This window comes from Mustela nivalis (genome assembly GCF_964662115.1).
Source record: "Mustela nivalis genome assembly, chromosome: 5".
Lineage (NCBI taxonomy): Eukaryota > Metazoa > Chordata > Mammalia > Carnivora > Mustelidae > Mustela > Mustela nivalis.
This window is the reverse complement of record NC_139024.1, coordinates 53953673-53975681: the sequence shown is the minus strand read 5'-3', so window position 1 is coordinate 53975681 and position 22009 is coordinate 53953673. Positions and strand designations below refer to the sequence as shown.

The window sequence follows — 22009 nt, the reverse complement described above, 5'->3', positions numbered from 1 at the left end:
ACCCAATAGCTGAATACCGGACAGGATGTACTACATTTCCCCTGCCGGCTGATAGGCATCAAAGTGAAGACACTTGTAGTGGAATCTGGGTTAAGGATTGGCATTTAGATTTGCAACTCCAGTTTTGGTTTTGCTTTCGGAAGTAACCTCCAGGAGATTGGGGTAAGAGAGAATATCCATCACTTATTAAATAAGATTTATTACATGTTAATTCCTCCTTGAATCGTTTGGCCTAGTGCCAGATCTTATATAACGGATGGGTTAGAAAGATCCTGGCCCTCACTGTGGTTTGAGAGTAGGACCTGGACTGAGGGCCACCTGTAGCCCAAGCCAACTGATAGAGGTCATAGGCTGCCCATCACTTTGTTCAAGTCCATTTGAATCTTAAGTTACTAGTTACCTGTTTTATCAAAACTCGTGGGGCACCTAGGTGGCCCAGTCCACCCAGGACTGGGATAAGTGTACAAATTTTGATTTTTTAAAAATATTATTTATTTATTTGACAGAGAAAGAGATCACAAGTAGGCTAGCAGGTGGGGGAAGGAGGAAGCAGGCTCCCTGCTGAGCAGAGGCTTTGTCCCAGGACCCTGAGATCATGACCTGAGCCGAAGGCCGAGGCTTAACCCACTGAGCCACCCTGATGCTCCCAAATTTTGATTTTTGACTGAGGTCACGATCTTGGGATCCTGGGATGGAGCCCCAGGCCAGGCTCCCTGCTCAGTGGGAAGTCGGCTTGAGGAGTCTCTCTATCCCTCTCCCTCTGCCCCTCCCCCTGCTCACTCTCTCTCTCTAAAATAATAAATAAATCTTAAAAAAAAAATAATAAAACTCTTAGCCCTATAGCCAGTCATCAGACAATGACACTCTTTTGGATAGCAATATTTTGATACAATGAAATTCTAATTCAAATTCTGTTTACAGAATAATGTCTGTCGAAACCTCCCTTGATTCTCTTCTTCTTGTCCCTTGTTCCTCTCCCTTTGTACCACAGACCTTCTGTCATCCCTTACCGATTGTACCATTACTGATATAAGGCTGATAGCATTGTATAATCAGTTCCTAAAAGAAGTTCTTACCTGCACTTTGACCCAGAGTGTAGGTGAAAGAACGCGGCCATGAGCATTCTTTTACTCCTTCGTTGTACACACATTACTGAGTTCCTACTACGGGCCTGGCCCTATACACAGGGATTTGTATTTGGCAGGGACAGACAGACAAGGAGATAGCACCGATGAGGATTTAATTGGAGTATTTCTACCTAGTGTATTAAGTTTACACACAAAGTCCATTAAGCTCTAGTGAGGAGAGTGGGAAGCCTTCCCAGAGAAGCTGAAGCCAAGTGAGAGCTCGCCAGAGAAGAGAGAGAAGCCTGTGTCAGGTAGCGATAGCAGTGGGGCTCAAGCTTTGGTGAAGAGCTAGGGAAATCTTAGAACCTGGAGCATAGGAGGAGACGGATTTAAATGGATACAGCTTTTCTCTGAATCAGTACTTGGACCTCTGGGGTATAGATCCTAGTTCTTTGTTCCTTCTTACTTAAAATTGGTTCTGCAATAGGTTGTTTGGGTCCTTTCTTTCCTTCAGACTACAATTTTCTTAAATTAACATCATTAATGTTTTTCATCCTGTCTTTGAAGTCTCCTTAACTGACTTTGTGTTCTTACTAAATTATTTTATAGTGTGAAGTAACTGTTAGGAATTTCTTCCTGCTCCTTGAGTTGTATTTTCATCTGATAGAGAGAAGGGATCAAAAGATGAGATCTTTGTGTTCTCCCATGCTTTTTCTCTCTTTTTTACCCCGGCTGGTAAGTTTGAATGGTCATCATACATTTCCTTTCACCTTGAACATACCCGGCTAGCTCAGGTCAGATTTTCCACACGTGCTGATATAATGAAGATCACTTTTTGACCTGTTTGTCATGCTGTCTGACAAGAGATTGTTTTCCTTCTTCTAGGCTACAGTTGAGGGCTTTGTTTTGTGGTCCATTCATGTTTGTTGCTATAGCCTGATGTAATGGCCCAAGATATAGGGTTATCCCCGAGGGGGAGTGTGGTCTTTGCTAGCATACCTGGACTCCCCCATCTCTCTCCCAAGATTGTGTTAAACGTGCTGCACCACGGCTCATGCTGGATGGTGTGAGGAAATAGGTAGGCCACATATAGTCTGCCTTTAATTCATTTTTCCAATTCTGGTGAATTTCTCCTCCCCGCCCCCCCACCATTCTAGTGAATTTCTAAGAGGCTTTATTTCACTCAGAATCAGCCTTACTACTAACTTTCCATCCTTTCACTCATAAGTCTCCTGAAGCAATTTCCACTGGTCCTAGATCAAAAAAAAAAAAAGCGCGACAGAGTTTAAATTCCTTCAAGATTGGAAATTCCATGGAATAATTCTCAAGATTCCTACCGATGTAGCTTTTAGAGTAGTGAGGCCTTTTCTTTTGGTCTTCAGAAATTTGTTTCCTCCCTCGACCATGAAATTTTATTTTATTCTAAGACTTCATTTATTTATTAGAGAGAGAAAGAGAACACAAGCAAGGGGAGCGGCAGGCAGAGGAAGAGGGAGAAGGAGGCTCCCCACTGAGCAAAGAGCCCAATATGGAACTCAATCCCAGGACTCTGGGATCATGAGCTGAGCCAAAGGCAAACGATTAACCCACTGAGCCATCCAGGAGCCCCGCCGTGAAGTTTTAAAGCTTAAAATTATTCTTAGATTATATACATTTCCTTGTTTGGGTGCTTTTGGTGGAATATTTTGCTAGTTTTTAGTAATTTTGCTTTTTGGAGGCTGTTGCTCATTTTGTTAGTTGTTGTGGGAAGGATATTCTCTGGTCTGGTTTTCAGCAATCATCATGACCTGATAGCCAAGGACAGGACCACAAACAACATTACTAGCTCCGAATGATTCTTTTCTAAGGATTCAGCCTTGATTTCTTCGATTTGGAAGTAAATTTGCTTATTGAAGCAATTCAATCAAAATAAGTTTGCTTATTATTTGTTCTAACAGACATAAGGTTACTTATGTTAAGATCACAGCTCATGACCCTAGGAGGTAAAATTGGCCTGCTGGCTTGTGACTTCAAGAGACAATTGTGCAGATCTATGGCCGAAGATTTGGTGAAGGATCGAACTTGGTGTCTGTACCTCCTCTCCATTGCCATGTAGGCAGTTTTCTCTGTTTTCTGTCAATTTTCTATAATTTCCCATCATCATATGCCTGGACAAGTTTGTTTGGCAGCCCTGTCCAAGAAGTCGTCGTGCCTGATCCATGAATCAGTCTGTCTCAGATGCCATGAAAGTAATGTGACTTTGCAAACACCACCCAGTCCCTTAGGACACTTACCACTTTTGGGATGAAAACTTGTATCAGCTCCAGAAACTAGAGCCTCAAACACATATGTAATTGCCCTACTTGGCAGTTCTGTTCTAAATCATCTTTTTTCCATGGCACAGGCTATGTGAGAACTGAATGCACTTGAGAATGAGTGGGTTTGGTGTTTTGCTTTGGTCTTCACTGTGCTTGGCACCATAGAGTGGCTTTGGGTAACACTACCCCACTCTTAACAGAGGGACCTGGAGAGCTCTTGAGTGCTTCCCATCATATCTTTGTTACCTTAACTCAGCTAATTTATGTGAGCAGTGGGGTTCTCTGGCCTATGGGCAGAGTGATAAAACCTCTGGCAGAAAAATCTTCCAGACATTTACAGAGTAAAGGAAGAATTCACTTCTCTTTCCTCCATGTATCTTTCTCATCCCCATCAACCCCTTTGAGGACAAGGAAAAGCATTCTCTCTGCTCCATGGCAACTTGAAGATTCGGGATGGCTGGGCTGACCTGTCATCCCAGTCTGGGATGCTTAGTTATGTATCCTAGAGTCCTGTTTTTTCCCTCCTCCTGTGGGGAAATGAGCAACTTTATTTGGGGCTGATTTTTTAAAAATGCAAAGTTCAGGAGTTTAAGAAAAAGAATAGAACTTACTGTGGAATGTAGCAGCCATTTGCTATTTCTTTGGTTTTTATTTGGCTCTTTAAACAGTTTCTTAAATGAATTAAGTGCTGACAAGCCTTTGCCCCTGGGGGACCGTATTATTACCTCAAATTCTCACATACTTTTTACAAATAAAAGTATCATATAATTATATTCTCCTCTTCCTCTTCTTTCTTCAAATCTGGAGACAACTAGTTAATTTTGAAACTGCCAGAGAGATTATTTCAGTGTTATACTGCACCTCTGGGAGAAGAATGGAATCTTTTCGTTTTGTCCATATGCTGACAAAAATCTCCTAATTTCAGAGGGCAATGATGTCACCAGCTAATGAGCAAAATATTTCTTACTAAACAGATGAGTCCTTCCCTGATTCCTTTGTGAAATTAAAAAAAAAAAAAAACCCACAATGTGTTTCATATTGTCTGTAGTTACTCTGACAACTCATAAACACTTCAAAATGTAATTCTGACTTCTTTGGCAAGTGAGACTAATTTTTTTCGTAAACACAACGAAAACACATTAAACTGATGGCTGGACCTGGAAGACCCCTGCCATGAGCCGGTCACCGATGACAGTCCTCGGTGCTGGTCTGGAATGTCCCCTAGCCAGAGCCAGTGTGCTGCCCCCGAGGTAGGGAGTGATCTTGAAGGCATCACTTTTGGACCAGCGGAGGCTGATGAGGCATGTTGGAGAGATGATGAAATCAAGCTTGGAGAGAAGGAGGGCCGGAAAGTTGCTGCTGATTTGTGTCACATGCTGCTTAGCAGGGCGGCAATAGCCCCTGAGAAGGATCTCTCTTTGCCTGTCCAAAAAGGCAGGCATCTAAGGTCAGGGGAACAAAGAAGTGAGCCTCAGGGCCATCTAAACACTGGCCTTTTGGCATCCTGAAGGAGCCCAGAAATGCCCCCCACACTCATGGAGGTGCCCTTCCCCTTAATGCAGCATGCCTTAGTTTCCCCAGCCAAAGGTGAGGTTCTCTCACTTCTGAATGTCTGTGCCTCTTTGTTCTTCTTTCGCATCTATCACGGCTGCTCGTGCTTATCAAATCTCTGGGGGCTCCCTGTGCCCCCAGGCACCTAGATTAGAATCTTTGCAGGCCCAGGTGGAGGAGGCTCACTCCTATTTCGGTTCCTTGCTCTTTCTTACAGTAACCTTGAATCAGTGGGTCCGTCCATTGATTTCAACCAGGAAATACCTGTTTATCACAAACCCAGGTCCTATTTTAATTGTCTCAGTGTAAAAGAATATTGTAATGCTCAGTGTTGGCCATTGTGTGAGGAAGTGGGCACTCTTTTCTCCGTGTCTAAGATGTTATGTATTTATTTATTTATTTAGCGTGCACACAAAAAAGTTTGGGGGAGAGCAGAGGGAGAGGGAGAGAATCTCAAGCAGATTCCCAGCTGAGTGAGGAGCCGGACACGGGGCTTGATCTCAAGACCCTGAGATCACCACCTGAGCCGAAATCAAGTGGACACTTAACTGACTGAACTACCCAGGCACGCCTGAACCACTCTTTTTATCCTACTTATGAAGTTTAAAAATAATATAGTGTACAGTGTTTCTCCTGTGAAAAGTATTAATATATATTTTTAAAGGATTTAAAGCTATGTGTGTTTTTTCACCCAAAAATTCCATAATCTATCTTTTTTTTTTTCTAAAAAAGAATGTGTTAGATGTGTTAGAAATTTTACAACAGACTCTTCATTGGAGTGTTGTTTATGATATTACAAAATTGGAAACATGTCTATGTCCATTGATTCAGGGCGTTAAAAAAATCATGGCTTGCTTCTGTGAATACTAATGAATCATGACTATTTTGTATTTTATTTGTTGGACATTTGTTGACATGAGAAAATGTTCAAAACGTATTAATAGAAAAAGCAGATTTTTAAAACAGTTTGAACAGTATCCATTGAGAGCTCCAAGGTTTCTCTATGAGAGAAAACTTTAGAGGCAGTGATGGAGCTCAAAGAGGGTCATGGCTCTCAGTAGGCACTTGTTTCTACGTACTGTGTGTTCACGTGAGGCCGGCTCTGGGGACCCGGAGAGTGACTGTGAGTGTGGGAGGTGGAAGAGCTGAAGATCACAGAGTCATCCTTTTTTGTAAATACAACACAAAACAGACATAGAAACCTAAGGGTGTCTAGTGGGGAGGGTGCACACATGCACATGTGTGTGTGTGTGTGTGTGTGTGTGTGTGAGAGAGAGAGAGAGAGAGAAAAGCAGGGGATATAAGCCAAAATACAACTATTTTTTTAAAGATTTTATTTGTCAGAGAAAGAGAGCACAAGCAAAAAGAGCAGCAGGCCAAGGGAGAAGCAGGCGCCCCATGAGTAAGGAGCCTGATGCGGGACTCGATCCCAGGACCCTGAGGTCATGACCAGAGCCGAAGGCAGACACTTAACCAACTGATCTTTTCTATCTGAGTGTGAGAGGGTGTAGGTGATTTCTTTTTCTCCTTCTTCTGTATCTGCATTTTCCACATTTTCTAATTAAAAGTATATCACGTATAACCAGAAATAAACATTATTGAAGTACAGTTACAGAAACGAGTAGCCCAGTGCCCATTGTCTTCATGAAGTTTAGTGAAGGACGGAGTCATGCAGAGATGACCATATTCTGGGTTGAGTCCTATGACTGTGTGTGCCCTGCAACCACACAGCCCATTTCCTGGGCATGTGATACAGAGACTGAATGTTGAAGGATGGGTAGGAGCTAGAAGAGTAGATAGGATGGGCAGAGATGTTCCCAGAAAAGGAACCCACCAGTGCAAAGGTGTGCAGGCAAATAAGAGAGAAGAGTATTTGAAGGTATTCTGAGGAAGTCAAAGGATGAGAACCGGATGCTCCGAGAGGCCTTTCCACGCAGTATCTACAGAGAGTCACACACAGAAACCAGAAAGCAGGACAGGATTCTAACCATGCAGAGTCCTACGCTCCACAATAAGGCATTTGGACTTTACTCTGAGGACCTAACCAACAGTTCCTTAGAGTAGCCATCAGATGCTCAAACCTGTCCTCCAAAAATTTGCACACTTCTTGTGTGTTAAGTTCAAACCCACTACCCAGAGAACAAGAGCAGCGATGCCCCTTCTCATAAAGTGGATTCCCCAGTTTCCATCTGCCCTGCACCAGGAGGCTTCCCGGGGTGGCCTGGCCCAGCCTAGTCCTTCACGTATCCCACAGTTTACTCAGATACCGTAGATGAGCCTGGGAATGATGGGCTTGGAGGGAGGGGTCTCTCCCCCACACTCCTCACAGAACCTGGGGCAGCCGGTGTCTGGCTTCTCGTGCACCTCGCACTGCCACCATTGCCCACCGGACTTGAGGCCTCAAATTCAAGGTCTCATTTTACCTTCTCAAGTGTTCTGGGAGTCTTATCACGCCCTGTTTTATAATTGAGAGAAATTAAGACACACACAGTTCACAAGTGGCATAAAAGGGACCTGAGTTTGGCTGTGCCAGATTCCAGAGTTCTGGCTCCTAATTCTGCTCACAATCTTCTCTGCATCTAAACAATCTGTTCGGGGCACCTGAGTGGCTCAGTCAGTTAAGCCTCTTCCTTCAGCTCGGGTTATGATCTCAGGGTCCTGGGATCGAGTCCTGCGTTTGGCTCCCTGCTCAGCCAGAAGTCTGCTTCTCCCTCTGCCTCTGCTGCTCCCCCTACTTGTGCCCTCTCTCCCTCTCTCGCTGTCAAATAAATAAATAAACCCTTTAAAAAATAACCTCTTCAGACCCAGCCTCAGATGTTGGCCCTATCATTAGCTTTCACATCTTTTCTTTGCCTTTGCTATGTACACAACACCTAGAACAGCAGTTTCTAAGCAGTAAAGTAGGTCTTGCTTGAATTCCCATCAGTAATAGACCACAGCTGTAATACGCGCTTACTGAGTTCCACTTGACTGGACAGACACAATTTTTAAAACAACTGCTTCAAGATTAATGTTATCAGATGAAATTTGCATAGAGGACTACCAAGACCCATAGAAGTGAAGTGATTCACTAAAGGACTTGGAAATTGAAACCCAGGTTGTTCCAGCTCCAAAGGCTTTTGGCTTTCCTCTTCCTTTTACCCGACTCCCATTGGGGCATAATATGTTTTCTTCATTTGGATCAAGTAACCAGGAAATTCAACCAAGGACTTCTGATGACAGTTTTAAGGAACTCTAAGAGTAACGTCGCGTCCACTGTGGTTGACGATCTTGGGTGAAGAAAGTGCCTGTGCAGGTTGGGGGATCTGGGAGCAAAACCATGAAGTTTCACATTCTGTGTCTGCCATTTACCATCTGTGAAATTGGGTTAAATGTGTCAATACTAGCATGGTGCCTAGAAAGTATGAGCATGCAGTAAATAGGGGTGTTGGAAGATTAATGTCAGAAAAGCACCTGCCGCTGTTTGGGGCACGTGTGGGACCCCAGAAGGCAGGGGGGAAGGGAGGGTATATGAACCTGGAGAAGGTGTAGGGGAGAGGACTGGCAGAATAGGCAGCAAAGGGAAGGTATAGCACACCCTTGTGGAGAGAAATAATAGAAAAGTCTGTTAGGGGCAGCAGGAGACACTTCTGGGGAAGAAAGAAAATTGGGCGAGAGGGGAATTCATGCAGTTCTTGCTGAAGAGTGAGAGATACCAGAAGGGCCTAGGAGAAGGGGATGGGGCTCTGGTGCTCTGTGGCACAGCCTGGGACCTCTGCCTGGTAAAAATTGTGTGTGTGTGTGTGTGTGTTGGTGTCCTACCAAGAGAGGCAACTTTGCATCATACATAAACAAAGGCCCACACGAGGAGAGAGGCACCCAGGACTTGGGCAGCTCGGGTCGCTCAGCGGGAACACGTGACTCACCCGACTGCGTGACTTTACTCCTGAAATCCTGACAGGACTTGCACCCCGTGCCTTGGAGACTTCATGCAGGTTTTCAGTCCTGTCTTGTTAGGTGACATTCTGTTTCAGTAAGAGCATGTGCCCATGGCTCCCCAGACACCCCTGAGAAAGTGAAATGATCATCTTGTGACCCAGTCCCTGTGCACACATTTCTAGAATGTAAGAGAACTCCGCCACTCTGAGGTGATCATTGAAACAATTTGGTAGGACAGTTTTAGAAGCGTCACTGGACAGGCAGTATCCTGCATTTACTTGAGTAGTTTAAATAGGAAAAAAAAAAAAAAAAGAGTGGGGAGTGACAACTCAGGAGAAAACCAAAATCGCAAGTTTTAATTCAGCAGTGTCAAAAATAGCCATTGGAAGGTGTCTATTTTCAATTGCGACTACTCCCTTCAGGGGGTGTTTGGAAGAATATCTGCGAGAGAGAGATCTTTTTTAAGTTCAGTCACTTGTGAGGGTTCGTCCTTGTCCCGGATTTGCTCAGATTCCCGCGTTCTTTTTCTCTCTCTCTGGAATTCCATAGACAGTAATTAAGGAACTGGAGGCCAGCGGGAGGTCAGGGAGCCTTCGTCAGTGAAAACAGGGATTGTTTGCCACGTACAACACTCCCTTTTTTCCTGGTGGTGAATAGGAGATTTGCTTAGAGCCGATGACTTATGCCTTTCTTACAAGTTATGCAGTTAGCAGGGAAGCGGGGAATCAGGCGGCAGGCAGAAAGCAGCTAATTGAATCCAGTGTCTTCCCTTTTCCCTCCTTCGGATACTAATCTGTGCTGGTGGAGCCTGTCCGATCATGTAACTCCAAAGGAACATGTTTGAGGAGTGCCTCACGCTCACTCTGAGCTTACAGAGCTGACGGAGCCACAGTGAAGCCGCTGTCCGCGGGGAGGGGGCGGGGGTGCTCCGCGTCCCCCGCACGCCTGCTCCATGCCGAAGCCGGTAAGTCCGCCGGCTGCGTTCCCCGCGAGGGGGCAAATGCGCTTGCTGCCGCTGCAGGGAGAGGCTTTTCGGGTGCTCCTGGCTCTGATGGCTTTCCTCTTTTCTATGCACATTCTTGGAGATGGGACCTTCTATCCTTCCCGGCTGTGTAACCCTGAGCACTCTTTTCCTAGCATGCTCACCCAAGATGAAGATGTAACGTTGCGGGGAGAGGAGTGAATATTCTTTTCGAGAATGAAACCACTCTCAAGAGATTGAGTGTACGTGGTTGGAGCTCAGCTGTCAACCGTGGAGGCTTTCAGTGTGGAGGGCTTGACTGCAGACAGGCTTGCATGATCGATCGGCTTCCTTTCCTTCTCTTAAGCTTCATGCCACTGGCAGTACGGATCTGGGAAGTGGAAGCATCTGTGTCTGGTTATGCACCCGGTTAACCAGGAGCCGTTGTGTGCATTTCATAAGCAAATTCGTTTCCAGTTTCAGGATAGGTTCAGGAATACTTGAATATCTCATGGTGTTATGTGTGTGGCTGCAGGGCACATACACGGACTTAGTCTGGCTGTTAATTGGGACAGTGCGCTGAGTGTTTGGAGATGGGGAAGCAAGCTGAGTGTATTTCTGCAAAAGGCAAAGTTGTACGTTATCCTGTGCCCAGCATGGTCTAGAGCAGTCCCCGAAAGGGTTCTGGTTGCCCTTTGCAAGTTCAGTTTAACTTCTATTATGGAACAGTGCTCCTGTACCTGCAGGACCGTGCTCTGTGGCTTTTGGAAAGCATTTGTCACAGCGTGTCATAGTTGCAAGAAATGTTTTTTGTTGTTTTTTTGTTTTTTTAAAACTGGGTCCAGTGAAGTATCTATTTGTTACCGACTTTCAGTGAACAGGCTTGAGAGTGAGGAGATGCTTTTCATTTGCTATCTACAGATGCTATTAATTGTGCTCCTTTTTCCTGATGATCCTCAGTGTAGCTGCGTTACGAAAAGTTCTCCACGCTGGCTCCATGTCTTTCCTATTAGAACATTGCAGATGTGTCAAGGACGCACATGTTCCAAAAGAATCTGAGAAGGAAGCAGGCTCCACCCTCCTTCGCCTGCCAAGTGGGCCCCATAGGTTCCTGCTTCAGCACCCTGGCAGGCAAATGGTGTACTATCTCTTTAAAGAGGCCATAGTTTTGTGCCTTGGCTTGGTCAATTTGTTATGGTTTAAAACTGTGGAGCCAGCTGTCTGCAATCTGATGTCATGTTGCCATGGAAACCAGAAATGAAACACTTAAGCATTCACCACAGAATTACTACATATAGCATTAGCCAAAGTAATTAAAAGTTGAGCCATATGAGATTTCTGGTGGAAAAATCTGCCAGAGAGAGGCTGAAAATCCAGTGTTTCTATTTACCATAATGTAAATCCACTTTTTTCCACATTCTTCAGTGGAATACGTTAATGGCCTTTTATGATTCAAGTTCAGAGGTGGGGAGTTTTCTGCAGATGAGTTAGTTTTCACCTTCTCATTTAAACGATGATCAAATTAAAGTTTACTTTAGTCCTCTGACCTGGGGCAGGACAGGAAGAGGAGGAGATACTGTGTCTTGTTACAACGTGCATAAACATAGGTATTTCTTCACTTGAGTTTATTTAAAACCTGTTTCCTAGTAGTTCTGTTTAATTCTAGGAGCCTATTTCTTGGAATCAACCATTCATTTTATATGTAATGCAGATTTCCCTCATCTTTTACCAAAGTTCCTCCAGGTGTGAAGATCTCACACATGCTCTTCTTAATTAAATAGTTATTTTTAAATTCTTACACCATCATCTCTGCAGGTTTAATTTCTGAATAAAAAGACATGACAAGGGGCACCTGGGTGGCTCAGTGATTTAAGCATCTGCCTTCGGCTCAGGTCATGATCCCAGGGTCCTGGGATCAAGCCCTGAGTCGGGCTCCCTGCTTAACGGGGATTCTGCTTCTCACCCTCCTTCCCACTCATGTTCTCTCTTGCTGTCTCTGTCTCTCAAATAAATAAATAAATAAATAAATAAATAAATAAATAAAAACAAGGCATGACAAGTTATTTTCAGTATTTGGGAAGTGGTGTGTGCTTATTTAAAAGGAGTAACATGAAATGAGGAATTTAAGCTTTAGTTTCCAGTTCAGAAGAAATGAAAGCCTTTTACAGAGTCTTTATGTTAAAACAGCTGGAGAGAACTTTTTAAAAGGCAAATATTTGACAACTCCTTTTCCTCTGGACTCAGAAGGAAGTGAGAAGTCAACACCTCTCTATCAATAAAAAGTAACCTTGGGCTACACCTGTTTAACTCCAGTGACTTCTAGGCTGATTCAAGGGAGGTTATATCTTGATTAACTTTGGTTTTCTCTTACATTTTTCTTCCTATACATTGTGCTCCATCTGCCTTGTTTAGTGTCCAAACCATGATAATGAAAAGTTACTGGTTGCTATGATTTGTGATTTGTCAGTGGCCATACATTGTGCTCCATCTGCCTTGTTTAGTGTCCAAACCATGATAATGAAAAGTTACTGGTTGCTATGATTTGTGATTTGTCAGTGGCAAACATGCCTAAAATCTTCATTTTTTTAAGAAAATAAAAGAAGTTAGTTCAAAGTTCTAAAGAGCTCCTATTTCTCAAAAATAGATGGAACATGTGAAAGCAATTAAACAAGTACCTGGAATATGTTATTTTTCACCATGGTGAATCAGGACAGAGGAAAGTAGGACTTGGGGAAGGGATCTTTGCTTTTAATTCTGTTGTACTGGTTTAACTACTTCATTTCTTCCTCAAAAGTTCCCTCAGGTGGCATGTTTCCTACATATGATTTGTCTTTGTGGTATGCACAGGCACACACAGCCCCCTCCCCACCCCCAGCCAGCAGCAGTAACAACCCCCAGACCAGGTACGAGATATGCACACTACTGATACTCATTCTCTAGTATAGCTTCCTGTGTCTTGATTATAAACAACCTGTGCTCACTGCGTTTTTCATTTGACTTCAGACTTTAATTCTTATTTATTTATTTTTACTTCAGAATTTTTTAATGTGACAGTTACATACATATTCTAGGTTTGTCTAGGTTTGTCCCCTATAATGTTGATTCTCCTTCTGTTAGAATTGCTTAGCTTTTGAGAGGCATCAAGAAGGCAGAATACTTTAGATGTTTCTGTGTAATTCCAGGCACTATGGTTTTGCTCAGGTGCTGATTACCCAGAATGAGGCCTCTCCCAGTTCTCGTTGCTCTGGTTGACCGCTCTGACCATTTTCATCACATATTGACAGTTAAACCAAATAAAAATGAAATCCAAACCAAACTATACCATTAGGTATCAGAAGCTGTACTTCCTGTTTCATTTTAATTGTTTACATTGTAAAGTTTTAGACCAAACAGGTTAAACCTCATTGCCAGCACGTGGTTCCATTTCTCTTCTTTATGCCCAGCTAAGCAGTAGTTCACTCTAATTCCGAAATGGAGATGCAACATCTCATCAAGGAGTTTTTGAAAAATTGAATACACTTCACGGAAGGGAAGCCAGAGTAATCACCCCTGTCCAGATGACTTGCCATTTCTGGGTTATCATAATTTTTCTTCAGTGGGTGAATGGTTTGCTTATAGTCCTGCAGTCAGAAAGTACAATGGCCCTATGCTGGAAGCTCCAGGGTGAGAACAGAGGCCAGGAAATGGGTTGTATTATGCCTTACGTAGTGCCACAGTGCTACAGAAATATTTGTGGACTCACAACATGCTGCACCATTTAATGCATAGAATCTCCACCTTCTTTACCCTCGAACCACTGTTCTCTGCTCATCCTCGTGTACCTGTTCTATTGTCGATTTCTTGTGTGTACTGGGGTGGGGGAGGGTGGCAGTAGCTTCCTCTTAAGCCCGTTGTTCAGAGGGGTGGATTTTATTTTGCTTTGTGTTGTTTATAGGAGGCATTTCTGCCCTTACTATTTCTGTGAACTAGGTTTGAGGAAACGGAGGGAAGGGTGTTGCCAGGCCGTGTGGGATGGGTTAGGGCGGCTGGCGGGCTGCCCTGGGTGCGTGGAGGCCGCACGCTCCCGCCAGCCCTGCGCTCCTGGGAACCGCGGAGCCCCCGGCCCAGGCAGCACGGCCCCTGGAGCCCTGGATTGCTTTTGCTTTTTCACATTTTGAGCAGATAAAACAGAGGAAGCTGCATATTGAATGCTCGAGCTGACTTGGAACCAAAACCCTCATTTGGTTCACAAGGAAAGGATTGTTTTCACTGGGGTCACTGCTGTGGAGAGATTTTTTTTTCTCTCTGTAATGTTTGATACTTGAGGGAAAACAGCTGGGTTGAGCATACTTGAATCGCTGCAAAAATGAAATGGGATGCTGGGGAATATGTAGTGTACTGTATGGCTGAAAAGGTCAGCTTTTTCCCTTGTCCCTCGCAGAGGAATGCGGGGTCTGTCCTCAGGCTCGCCCTTCGTGAGCGCTCAGAAGGAGCCGGGAGAGGCGGAAGGCATGGCCGAGGTGTGGCAGGCCTGCCTGGCGAGTGGCACGGAAGGCGGCTTTTTGCCTCTCTTCCCTTTTCCTGCCCTGCTGTTTTTGATTTGGGGGGGTGGGGGCTGGAACAAGTCAACAGAACTTGAGTTTGGAGGAGGAGTAGCTGATGACCACATTAAGCAGTCGTGATGGGCCAGACAGATGAGAGCCAGGCCCAAAGCGCACAGCAGGGGGGCTGGAATGACCAGGCCAGCCTGGCAGAGGGCGCCCTTTCCAAGTTCTTCTAAAGGAGGCCTGGGCAGCTGCTGAGACAGACATGACCTATGCCAGTCCAGGGCCCTGGGTGTGTCCTGGCGCCCCGGGGCCAAGGATGAGGCCCCGGGCAGCTTCCTGAAGTGTGTGGGGGGCAATTGGAGGGTCCCCCCTAGACACAGCCGCACTGCTGCTGGAGCTCAGGCTGTCACGAGAGACCAGGCTGCCCTCCGCCATGGGCCACCAGCGCAGAGGGCTCTGAGGCAGTGATCTGATGAACTTCTCCTTTGTTTCTTTGCCAGTCAAGAGAACAATCGGATGAGGAGACCGAGGAGTCGGTGAAGTTTAAGAGGTTACATAAGCTGGTCAACTCCACTCGCAGAGTGAGAAAGAAACTGATCAGAGTGGAAGAAATGAGAAAGCCCAGCACGGAAGGTAAAAAAAAAAAAAAAAAAAAAAAAAAAGGCACGCTCTGCCCTCCCTGCTTGCTCCAAATTAAGTCAGGCGGGGTCAGCTCCTCAGTAGAATCTGATCTCAAGTGGAAGCTGGATTGCGATCTGGCTGAGGCTGCAGAAAGCACCTCAGGTCTGCGTGCAAGCAGGGCGTGGCTCAGCACGTTCCAGATCCTGGCGTCCGGCGGCTGGGGAGGCTTAGTACTGTTCATGTCACGGCGATGGGAAACGGGCCGGTGTGAGACAAGGAGGTCTTCGCAAGGTGTGGTACAGCTTCAATGTTGAGTGTACACCCCTGTACATCAACTTTGTAAGTTCTTCCCAGCAGCAGCCTGTGTGGCCGAAGGATGACGGTTCTTGCCCATTGAGTTGATTCCAGATTTGACATTCATCCATCTCAAACAAACATCCAATAATCGAGGCACTTTATATCCTTTCACATCTCCGAGGGATGATTTGTTCTTCCTGTAGAGAGTCTCAAGACTGGGTTCAGATGGGGCTCTAAGGACCTTCCGTTTTAAGTGGGACATAAGAGCTTTATTGCTGGCTGAGCAGCTCGTCAGATGAAGCAGTAATGTCAGGAGAGGCACGAGCATGGATTTATTGGAGTGGAGAGTTAACCTTTGAAGTGTGATTAGGACAGTTTGAGTCTCACCCGTATTCGTCACTCCCATTGTGAACAGTGTGCATTTGCAGCGTCTTGTAAGATTCCCCCAAAAGGATAAAATAAAAGAAGATTTCCTGTTTGGAGGGAACTGGAAAAAGAAAGTACTGGAAAGAATAGACCTTATTTCTTAAAAGCATGTGACTTGTTAAAATGTCATATCTACATTTTGAGGAATTTCAGAAATTTAACATGTAGATTTGAAAATGACCATTGAGAGGCCTTTTTGTCATACATAAATAAAACCAAGGCGTGGAGAGAACTGGGATTTCCCTTGATTTAGGTGAGGGTTTCCTGTTGTTTTTATTGCTGCTTTTAAAATTTGTTTGCTGTAATTATGTATCAGCTTAAATCCTCTAGAGAAATATTGGAGGTGAGGGGATTACTAGGGGAGCGTGGAGGCGAGAAAGGGAAAGAAGGGAGGAGGGGCCCTGAGGGAGAGGTGCTTATGGGCAATTTCACAGAGTTGTGTCGAATTCCAGGTTTCATGGGGTGTCTTCCTGCATGCTAATTCTGCTTGCCTTTGGGTGCAGTGCTGATTTACATTTGGCTGTTTTAACCCCTGCTTGACTGTCGTGGTTTCCACAGTACAGAATATCACTTGATTTCCTTTCAACAGCAGCTCTAAATGAAATCGCACACATAGTGTCTGTTGGTCATAGTAAGGAGAACCATAGAGAATTGCCATCATTCAGCCTTGGGCACCCCATTGCCAAAAGTAAATCTCAAATACAGCAAATGAATTGGTGGGTCTTGCCTATCAATGAGGACACGGAAGTGATGTGTGGGGTCCTCCGGACCTGTCCCCAGCTGCCTGTACATGCAGTTTTCCTACCTTTCCTGCTGTCTCTGAGAGACATAGTTGACAAAAGGGAAAAATAGACCCAGGGGGTAGCTGTAGGGTAAGAGTAATAACTACGTGGACCTCTGGCCCTGAACTGTATTTCATGTGGTTATAAATGAGGTGCCACCGGCGGATGAGGGAGGAAATGCGCTTAAGTCCCCTCTAACCTCTGATGTCTGACGAGTCGGGGCACCAGGCTGCCACTGGCTGGGCTTGTCAGCTTTGCCAGGAAAGGTGTCAGGTGTGTGTGCCACTTAGGCCATCTGCTTAGGGCTGCCATGGCTAGACCATAAACTAGAACCATCGTCCAGATCCTGTGGAGTGGCATTCTCTCTGAGGTTCCTCATTGGCAGAAGAACAGGTACTTGGCTGTTGCTTCTGCAAAGCAGGAAGGAGTCACATTCCTAATAAGCCCTCCCTCACTGCCCCAAGACCTTCAGAGAGTTGAGCCTTTCTCTTCCTACATGTCTGTGCCAATACCAAGTTGTCAGAATGATGATCCACCTTTGCCAAGGGCATCCTGACTGCCCGCCACTCTTCTGCACACTTTAGGTTTTATGTTCCTTTTATTTTTTTTTTTTATTTTTTTTTTTATTTTTATTTGACAGACAGAGATCGTAAGTAGGCAGAGAGGCAGGCAGAGAGAGAGAGGAGGAAGCAGGCTCCCTGCTGAGCAGAGAGCCCGATGCGGGGCTCGATCCCAGGACCCTGGGATCATGACCTGAGCCGAAGGCAGCGGCTTAACCACTGAGCCACCCAGGCGCCCCTTATGTTCCTTTTAATATGTCATCCTCAACAGCCACCCGAGCTGGGCATCGGTACCATGCTCATTTCACAGAGGAGGGAACAGACACCCCAGGAGGTTAAATCATCAGGGTCACTGGGCGGCTGGCAGAAGGCCCAGAATTAAGTCCAGGCAGCGTGGGCTTCCCTCTGCTCCCACCCCTTCCTCACCCCTCAGCTCTGGAGTCCTACAAGAACCAGGAGAGATACAATCACTCACTTAGTCTCACCCTTGTGACTGATTGTCAAGTCCCTAGACAATAGCGAACCATAGGCCAGGTCAGTGCCCTTCAGCTGCCCTTTATTTTGTGTGTGTGTGTGTGTGTGTGTGTGTGTGTGTGTGTGTTCCCTAAAGCCTATACCTAGCTACCCTCTTCCCTCATTGGCCCAGCTTATATGTGACCCAGGAATGGATCATTAGCTTTTGTACAGTGCTTTTTAGCTTATAAAGTGCCTTCATATATTTCTTTTCATTTAATTTTATTCTCTTCAGTAGCCTTGAAGTATGTATTTCTAGGATAGGCAGACATTTTTACAGGTGAGGAAACAGACTCAGAAAGATAAAATTATTGCCCAAGGTCATGGAGATGGTGAGTGGCAGAGTCAGAGCTGGAATTGGGGCATGGATCTGTGTCCTTGGCATTCAGTCACCCCATACCCTAGCCCCATTGCCTTCCGCATTCTGATCTTAGTGAGGAGGCTAGATAAAGGTCATGATGTGAATGACAATGGGTCCTTGCGTGTTGACTGCCATTCTTCCAAAGGATGGTTGTGCTTGGGAGGTGCCAGAATGGGAGCAGCAGTGCTCTAAACCCAGGAATCAAGTCCAGGCTGCGATTTCAGGCCTCGGGGCCAACCCAGGCAGAAGAGGCTCCACCAGGGAAGGCCTGCCCTCAGCACACAGGCTGACGCAGCCACTGGGGAAGAACTGGCCACTTTTCCCTCCAAAGTTCTTACCAAGTGCAGACTTTTCAGAACTAGGAAGCAGAGCTATAGGGATGGACAGATGCATACCAGTTGGTTCCAGACTCACACCTGTCATGGAAGTCTTCGAAGCTTGGATGCCAGCCCTAAAGAGTCCAGAAAGTCTCCAGACCACTGTTAGGTAACAGGTTGTTAAAATGGCCAGCAGACTCACCTGAATTCCCCGACACCCCGACAGACTGTGGGTAGATGAGGGCCTTACACACCTCCGTGGACACCTGGGCTCAGTGGAAAGCCATGGTCTGTGGTCTGGACACATTTGTAGAGGAGTCTGGGGTGGGCTGCCTCTGCCCCCAGGCATTGCCTCTCATCTTGGCCCCATCTCTTTTTCCCGAGAGTAGAGGGTGGATTTGATCTAGAAGAGATTGCCATGTTTACTTCTCACAGCGGAAGGACACTTGGCCTCCATACCTTGTACGTCAGGTGTCCTGAGGAAAGAGCAGGAGACTTTGCCAATTTTTGTGCACATCCCCTCAGAACCCTAGACTTTTAAACTCTCGTGACAGATCCAGGACTAATCCTCCAGGGAATACAGTTGTGCGGCAGATAACGGAGAGCTCCGGACTGGAGATGGTCTTGAACCCCACCACCATCTCCATGACATCAGAATCAACCTTGGGTTATATTTCATAACCACAGTTCTGATTTTCGTGACATTTGCAATAATAACTCCCACCATTTGGAAAAATAGGAAGCCTTTAGAATTTGAAAGGACTGCTGCCAGTCCTCTGCCCTTCCCCTCTCTGCAGTGAGCAGCTCGCTCTGACATCTACCCTTGCACAGCCACCCTCCCCCCCCAGCTGGTGTGTTTAGGGCCATCTCTCTGTTCCAAGGAACTTTTTATTTTTTCCTTTTCATAGTTCAGCTGGTGGAAAGCTGCAGTGTGCAAAAGTTTCCTTATAATTAAAGGGACACAGCCAGTCAGGATCACTACACCCACAGTTTGACCTACTTCTTTTTCACATCTGTTCACATAACACACGCAGGAAAGAACTCTGTTTTCCTGCCAGTGAGTCCAAACCTTTCCACTGGGCTCTGGAGGGCCTGGCTCAGTACCTTGCTCCAGGGAGGGCTCAAGAGCTGGAACCTTGAAACAAAGCGGACCGCCTGCTGCAGTTGCCTGCGTGGCGGGGCCCTCACATGCCCTTCCTGCCTCCAGCAGGCGAGCTGATGGCCGTGTCTGGCTGGAATTACCCGGGCCCCTAACTTTTTGTACCTGGCTTGTCACCTGGGTACCATTCATCAGTTACATTTGCATGCTGTGACCCTGTCTGGTGTCTTTGCACCCAGACTGCCTTGGTGATTTAAGGACCTCAGTGGCAATAAAAAAAAAAAAAATCACTGTCAGCCACGTGGCGTTTTTCTGTAAGAAACCAAGCCGACTCAACAGCCCTTCAGATTGGGGAAGGAGTCTGAGTCCTAGCTTCTAAGAACTGTGCTTCCCAACTGGGGGAGGGTTATCCAATTTGGAGGGGGAGGAGGAGGGTGATTATCTTTAAATTCTCAGGGCTAAGGAGTGCAGTGATCATGACTGACTTGGTTTTTCCAAGTGGCATTTTGAGTAGGTTTCTTAAGGTGTTTGTTCTACAAAGATATTTAAAGGAGAAGGAAACACACCCAGTACCTTTTACCATTAAGCTTATGTGAAACCCTACATTTGCACAGTTTGCTTATTTTTTACATGCATTTATTTGAGCGGGAGCTGGGTTTACGAAGAGGGTAGGCGATCCAGGTAGGGGGTCGCTGCGGCGTTGGTGAGGATTTGTTTATTCTTTGTAGGGCAGGGGCTGTAAGGAAAGGAAAATCTGGGTGAGAGAATGTGGAGGTGTATTTCCAAGAGACCATGACCCTCTCTCCCTGTTGCTTTCCCTCCAGGCGGGGAGGAGCACGTGTTTGAGAACTCCCCGGGCCTGGATGAACGGTCCGCCCTTTACTCCGGAGTGCACAAGAAGCCATTTTTCTTTGACGGCTCTCCTGAGAAGCCTCCAGAAGATGAGTCCGACTCTCTCACCACGTCTCCATCGTCCAGCAGCCTGGATACCTGGGGGGCTGGCCGGAAGCTGGTCAAAACCTTCAGCAAAGGAGAGAGTCGGGGCCTGATTAAGCCCCCGAAGAAGATGGGGACGTTCTTCTCCTATCCCGAAGAAGAAAAGGCCCAGAAGGTTTCCCGCTCCCTGACGGAGGGGGAGATGAAGAAAGGGCTCGGGTCCCTGAGCCACGGGGTAAGTACCGACGGCGTCCGCCTCTGTGACAGCCACCGGCGCCGGCACCACCTTCTGGTGTCCCTGGAGGAGGTTCAGAGTGTCCGCAAGCAGATCCGCTTGAAGAAAACGGATACTAATTATTCGTGTTCCCGAGCTCTTCTCTGCCAGCGTCCCTCCAGGAGAGGAGTCCACAGCAGCACGTGCGAGCTGCAGCTGCTCCGGCAGAAACCCAAAGGGGGCGGGGGCTGCGGTGCCCCCAGCAGGCGGGCGCGCGGGCGTCCCGCGGTCAGCGAGTTCAATATCACCTACGTGGTGGAGCGGAGCCTGTACAGCCACCTGAACCTGACCCAGCTAGTGCGGCCGGCCTCAGACAGGACCCTGAGCAAGGCCGAGAGGCAGGACCTGAGGCGCTGCTTGCTGGAGGAGGACGAGGAGACAAAGAGGAAGTGGGCCGCCACGGTGGACCGCTGCACTAAAAGGGTTCTCTTGAGAATCCACCAGAAGTCTGTGAGTCCCGAGGTGGTCGCCGGGACGGCCTTGTCATTTCTGTGAGGTGCAGTCAAGCATTATGGCCTCTCCTCCGTGGGGCCTGGTGCCCTCCCCGCTCTTCTGCTCCCGACTTCATGACTCCAGGCTCCATTCTGCCATCACCTCGCTTTCTAAGCCCGCCTTCGTTTGGCAGTGGCTTCTTTCCCATCTGTCCTCTTGCCGGTTGAAGCTGTTTGATTTCTGATTGAATTAAACACTGAGGCCATCCAGGGAAGGGCTTGCAGAGCACAGGGCAGGGGTTTGGCCTCCGCTAGGAGCGGCTGTCTTGATTCTCAGCCATCCCATCACTTGACCTCAAAGAAGCTGATGCAAAACAGAAGGATGTTTTGCCCTGAGAAGACACGTTTATTCATTCAGTTAATTGAAACAATAGAATCCAGCTCACGGAAAGATTGTCATCAGCACAATCACCGATTTGGTGATTCGAAAACATTGTCAAGTACATTTCTTTTATTAGTAGCACCAACCAGAAAGTTCTTTGATGTAGAGGGGGAAAAAATATTAGAGCTCTTCTGTTTTGCTTAAAGCTATTTGATGGTCTATCTACTTAAACAGAGGGGTGAGCATTTAGAAATATCTTCCACTGCCCCATGGATTCTTCTGTACACAGCGAGGAATGAAGGACCCACATTCAGAAATGTTGTCCAGTTTTAACTGAATTATTAGAGACCTCGTAAGATTGCTTTTTAGGGCATGACTTAGGTTGAACTTCAGAATATAAGCATTTTCCCCCTGAAGTTCCCCACCCAACATTTAGCTTGTGCAGGAACCCATATAAAATGGCACAGAATGAGGAGAGCTGTGGCCTTCCTGCCAACCCCCCAGGTCTCCTAGTGCCCTGGTCAATCCACTGGAACTGCTGGCTGCGTTCCCTGGAAGGGTCTGACAGAACAAACTGTAGCACAACCTCCCATGCGGACTTCCCTGGGGTTCCTTCTCATTCCCCAGACAACTGCTGTAACTTCTGTTCATTCAGTTGAGTTCTTCTTGTGGAAATGGAGACCGATTGGT

At 46.4% G+C, this 22009-nt stretch overlaps 1 protein-coding gene across 9 annotated transcripts in view; it reads left to right on the top strand.

Moving 5' to 3' along the window:
• The window catches only part of LOC309864645 (sterile alpha motif domain-containing protein 5), a 909922-nt gene that overhangs the window by 854905 nt on the left and 33008 nt on the right, over nucleotides 1–22009 (top strand). For 4 of the 9 annotated variants that reach the window (XM_082730322.1, XM_082730320.1, XM_082730324.1 and 1 more), the window contains 2 exons: nucleotides 14821–14953; nucleotides 20121–20956. In XM_082730322.1, coding sequence (XP_082586448.1) covers nucleotides 14821–14953; nucleotides 20121–20956 — 969 coding nt within the window. Of the gene's footprint in view, nucleotides 1–8691; nucleotides 9798–14820; nucleotides 14954–20120; nucleotides 20957–22009 lie in introns of those variants that run through there. The other 5 variants (XM_082730326.1, XM_082730325.1, XM_082730327.1 and 2 more) reach the window with 3 other exon arrangements.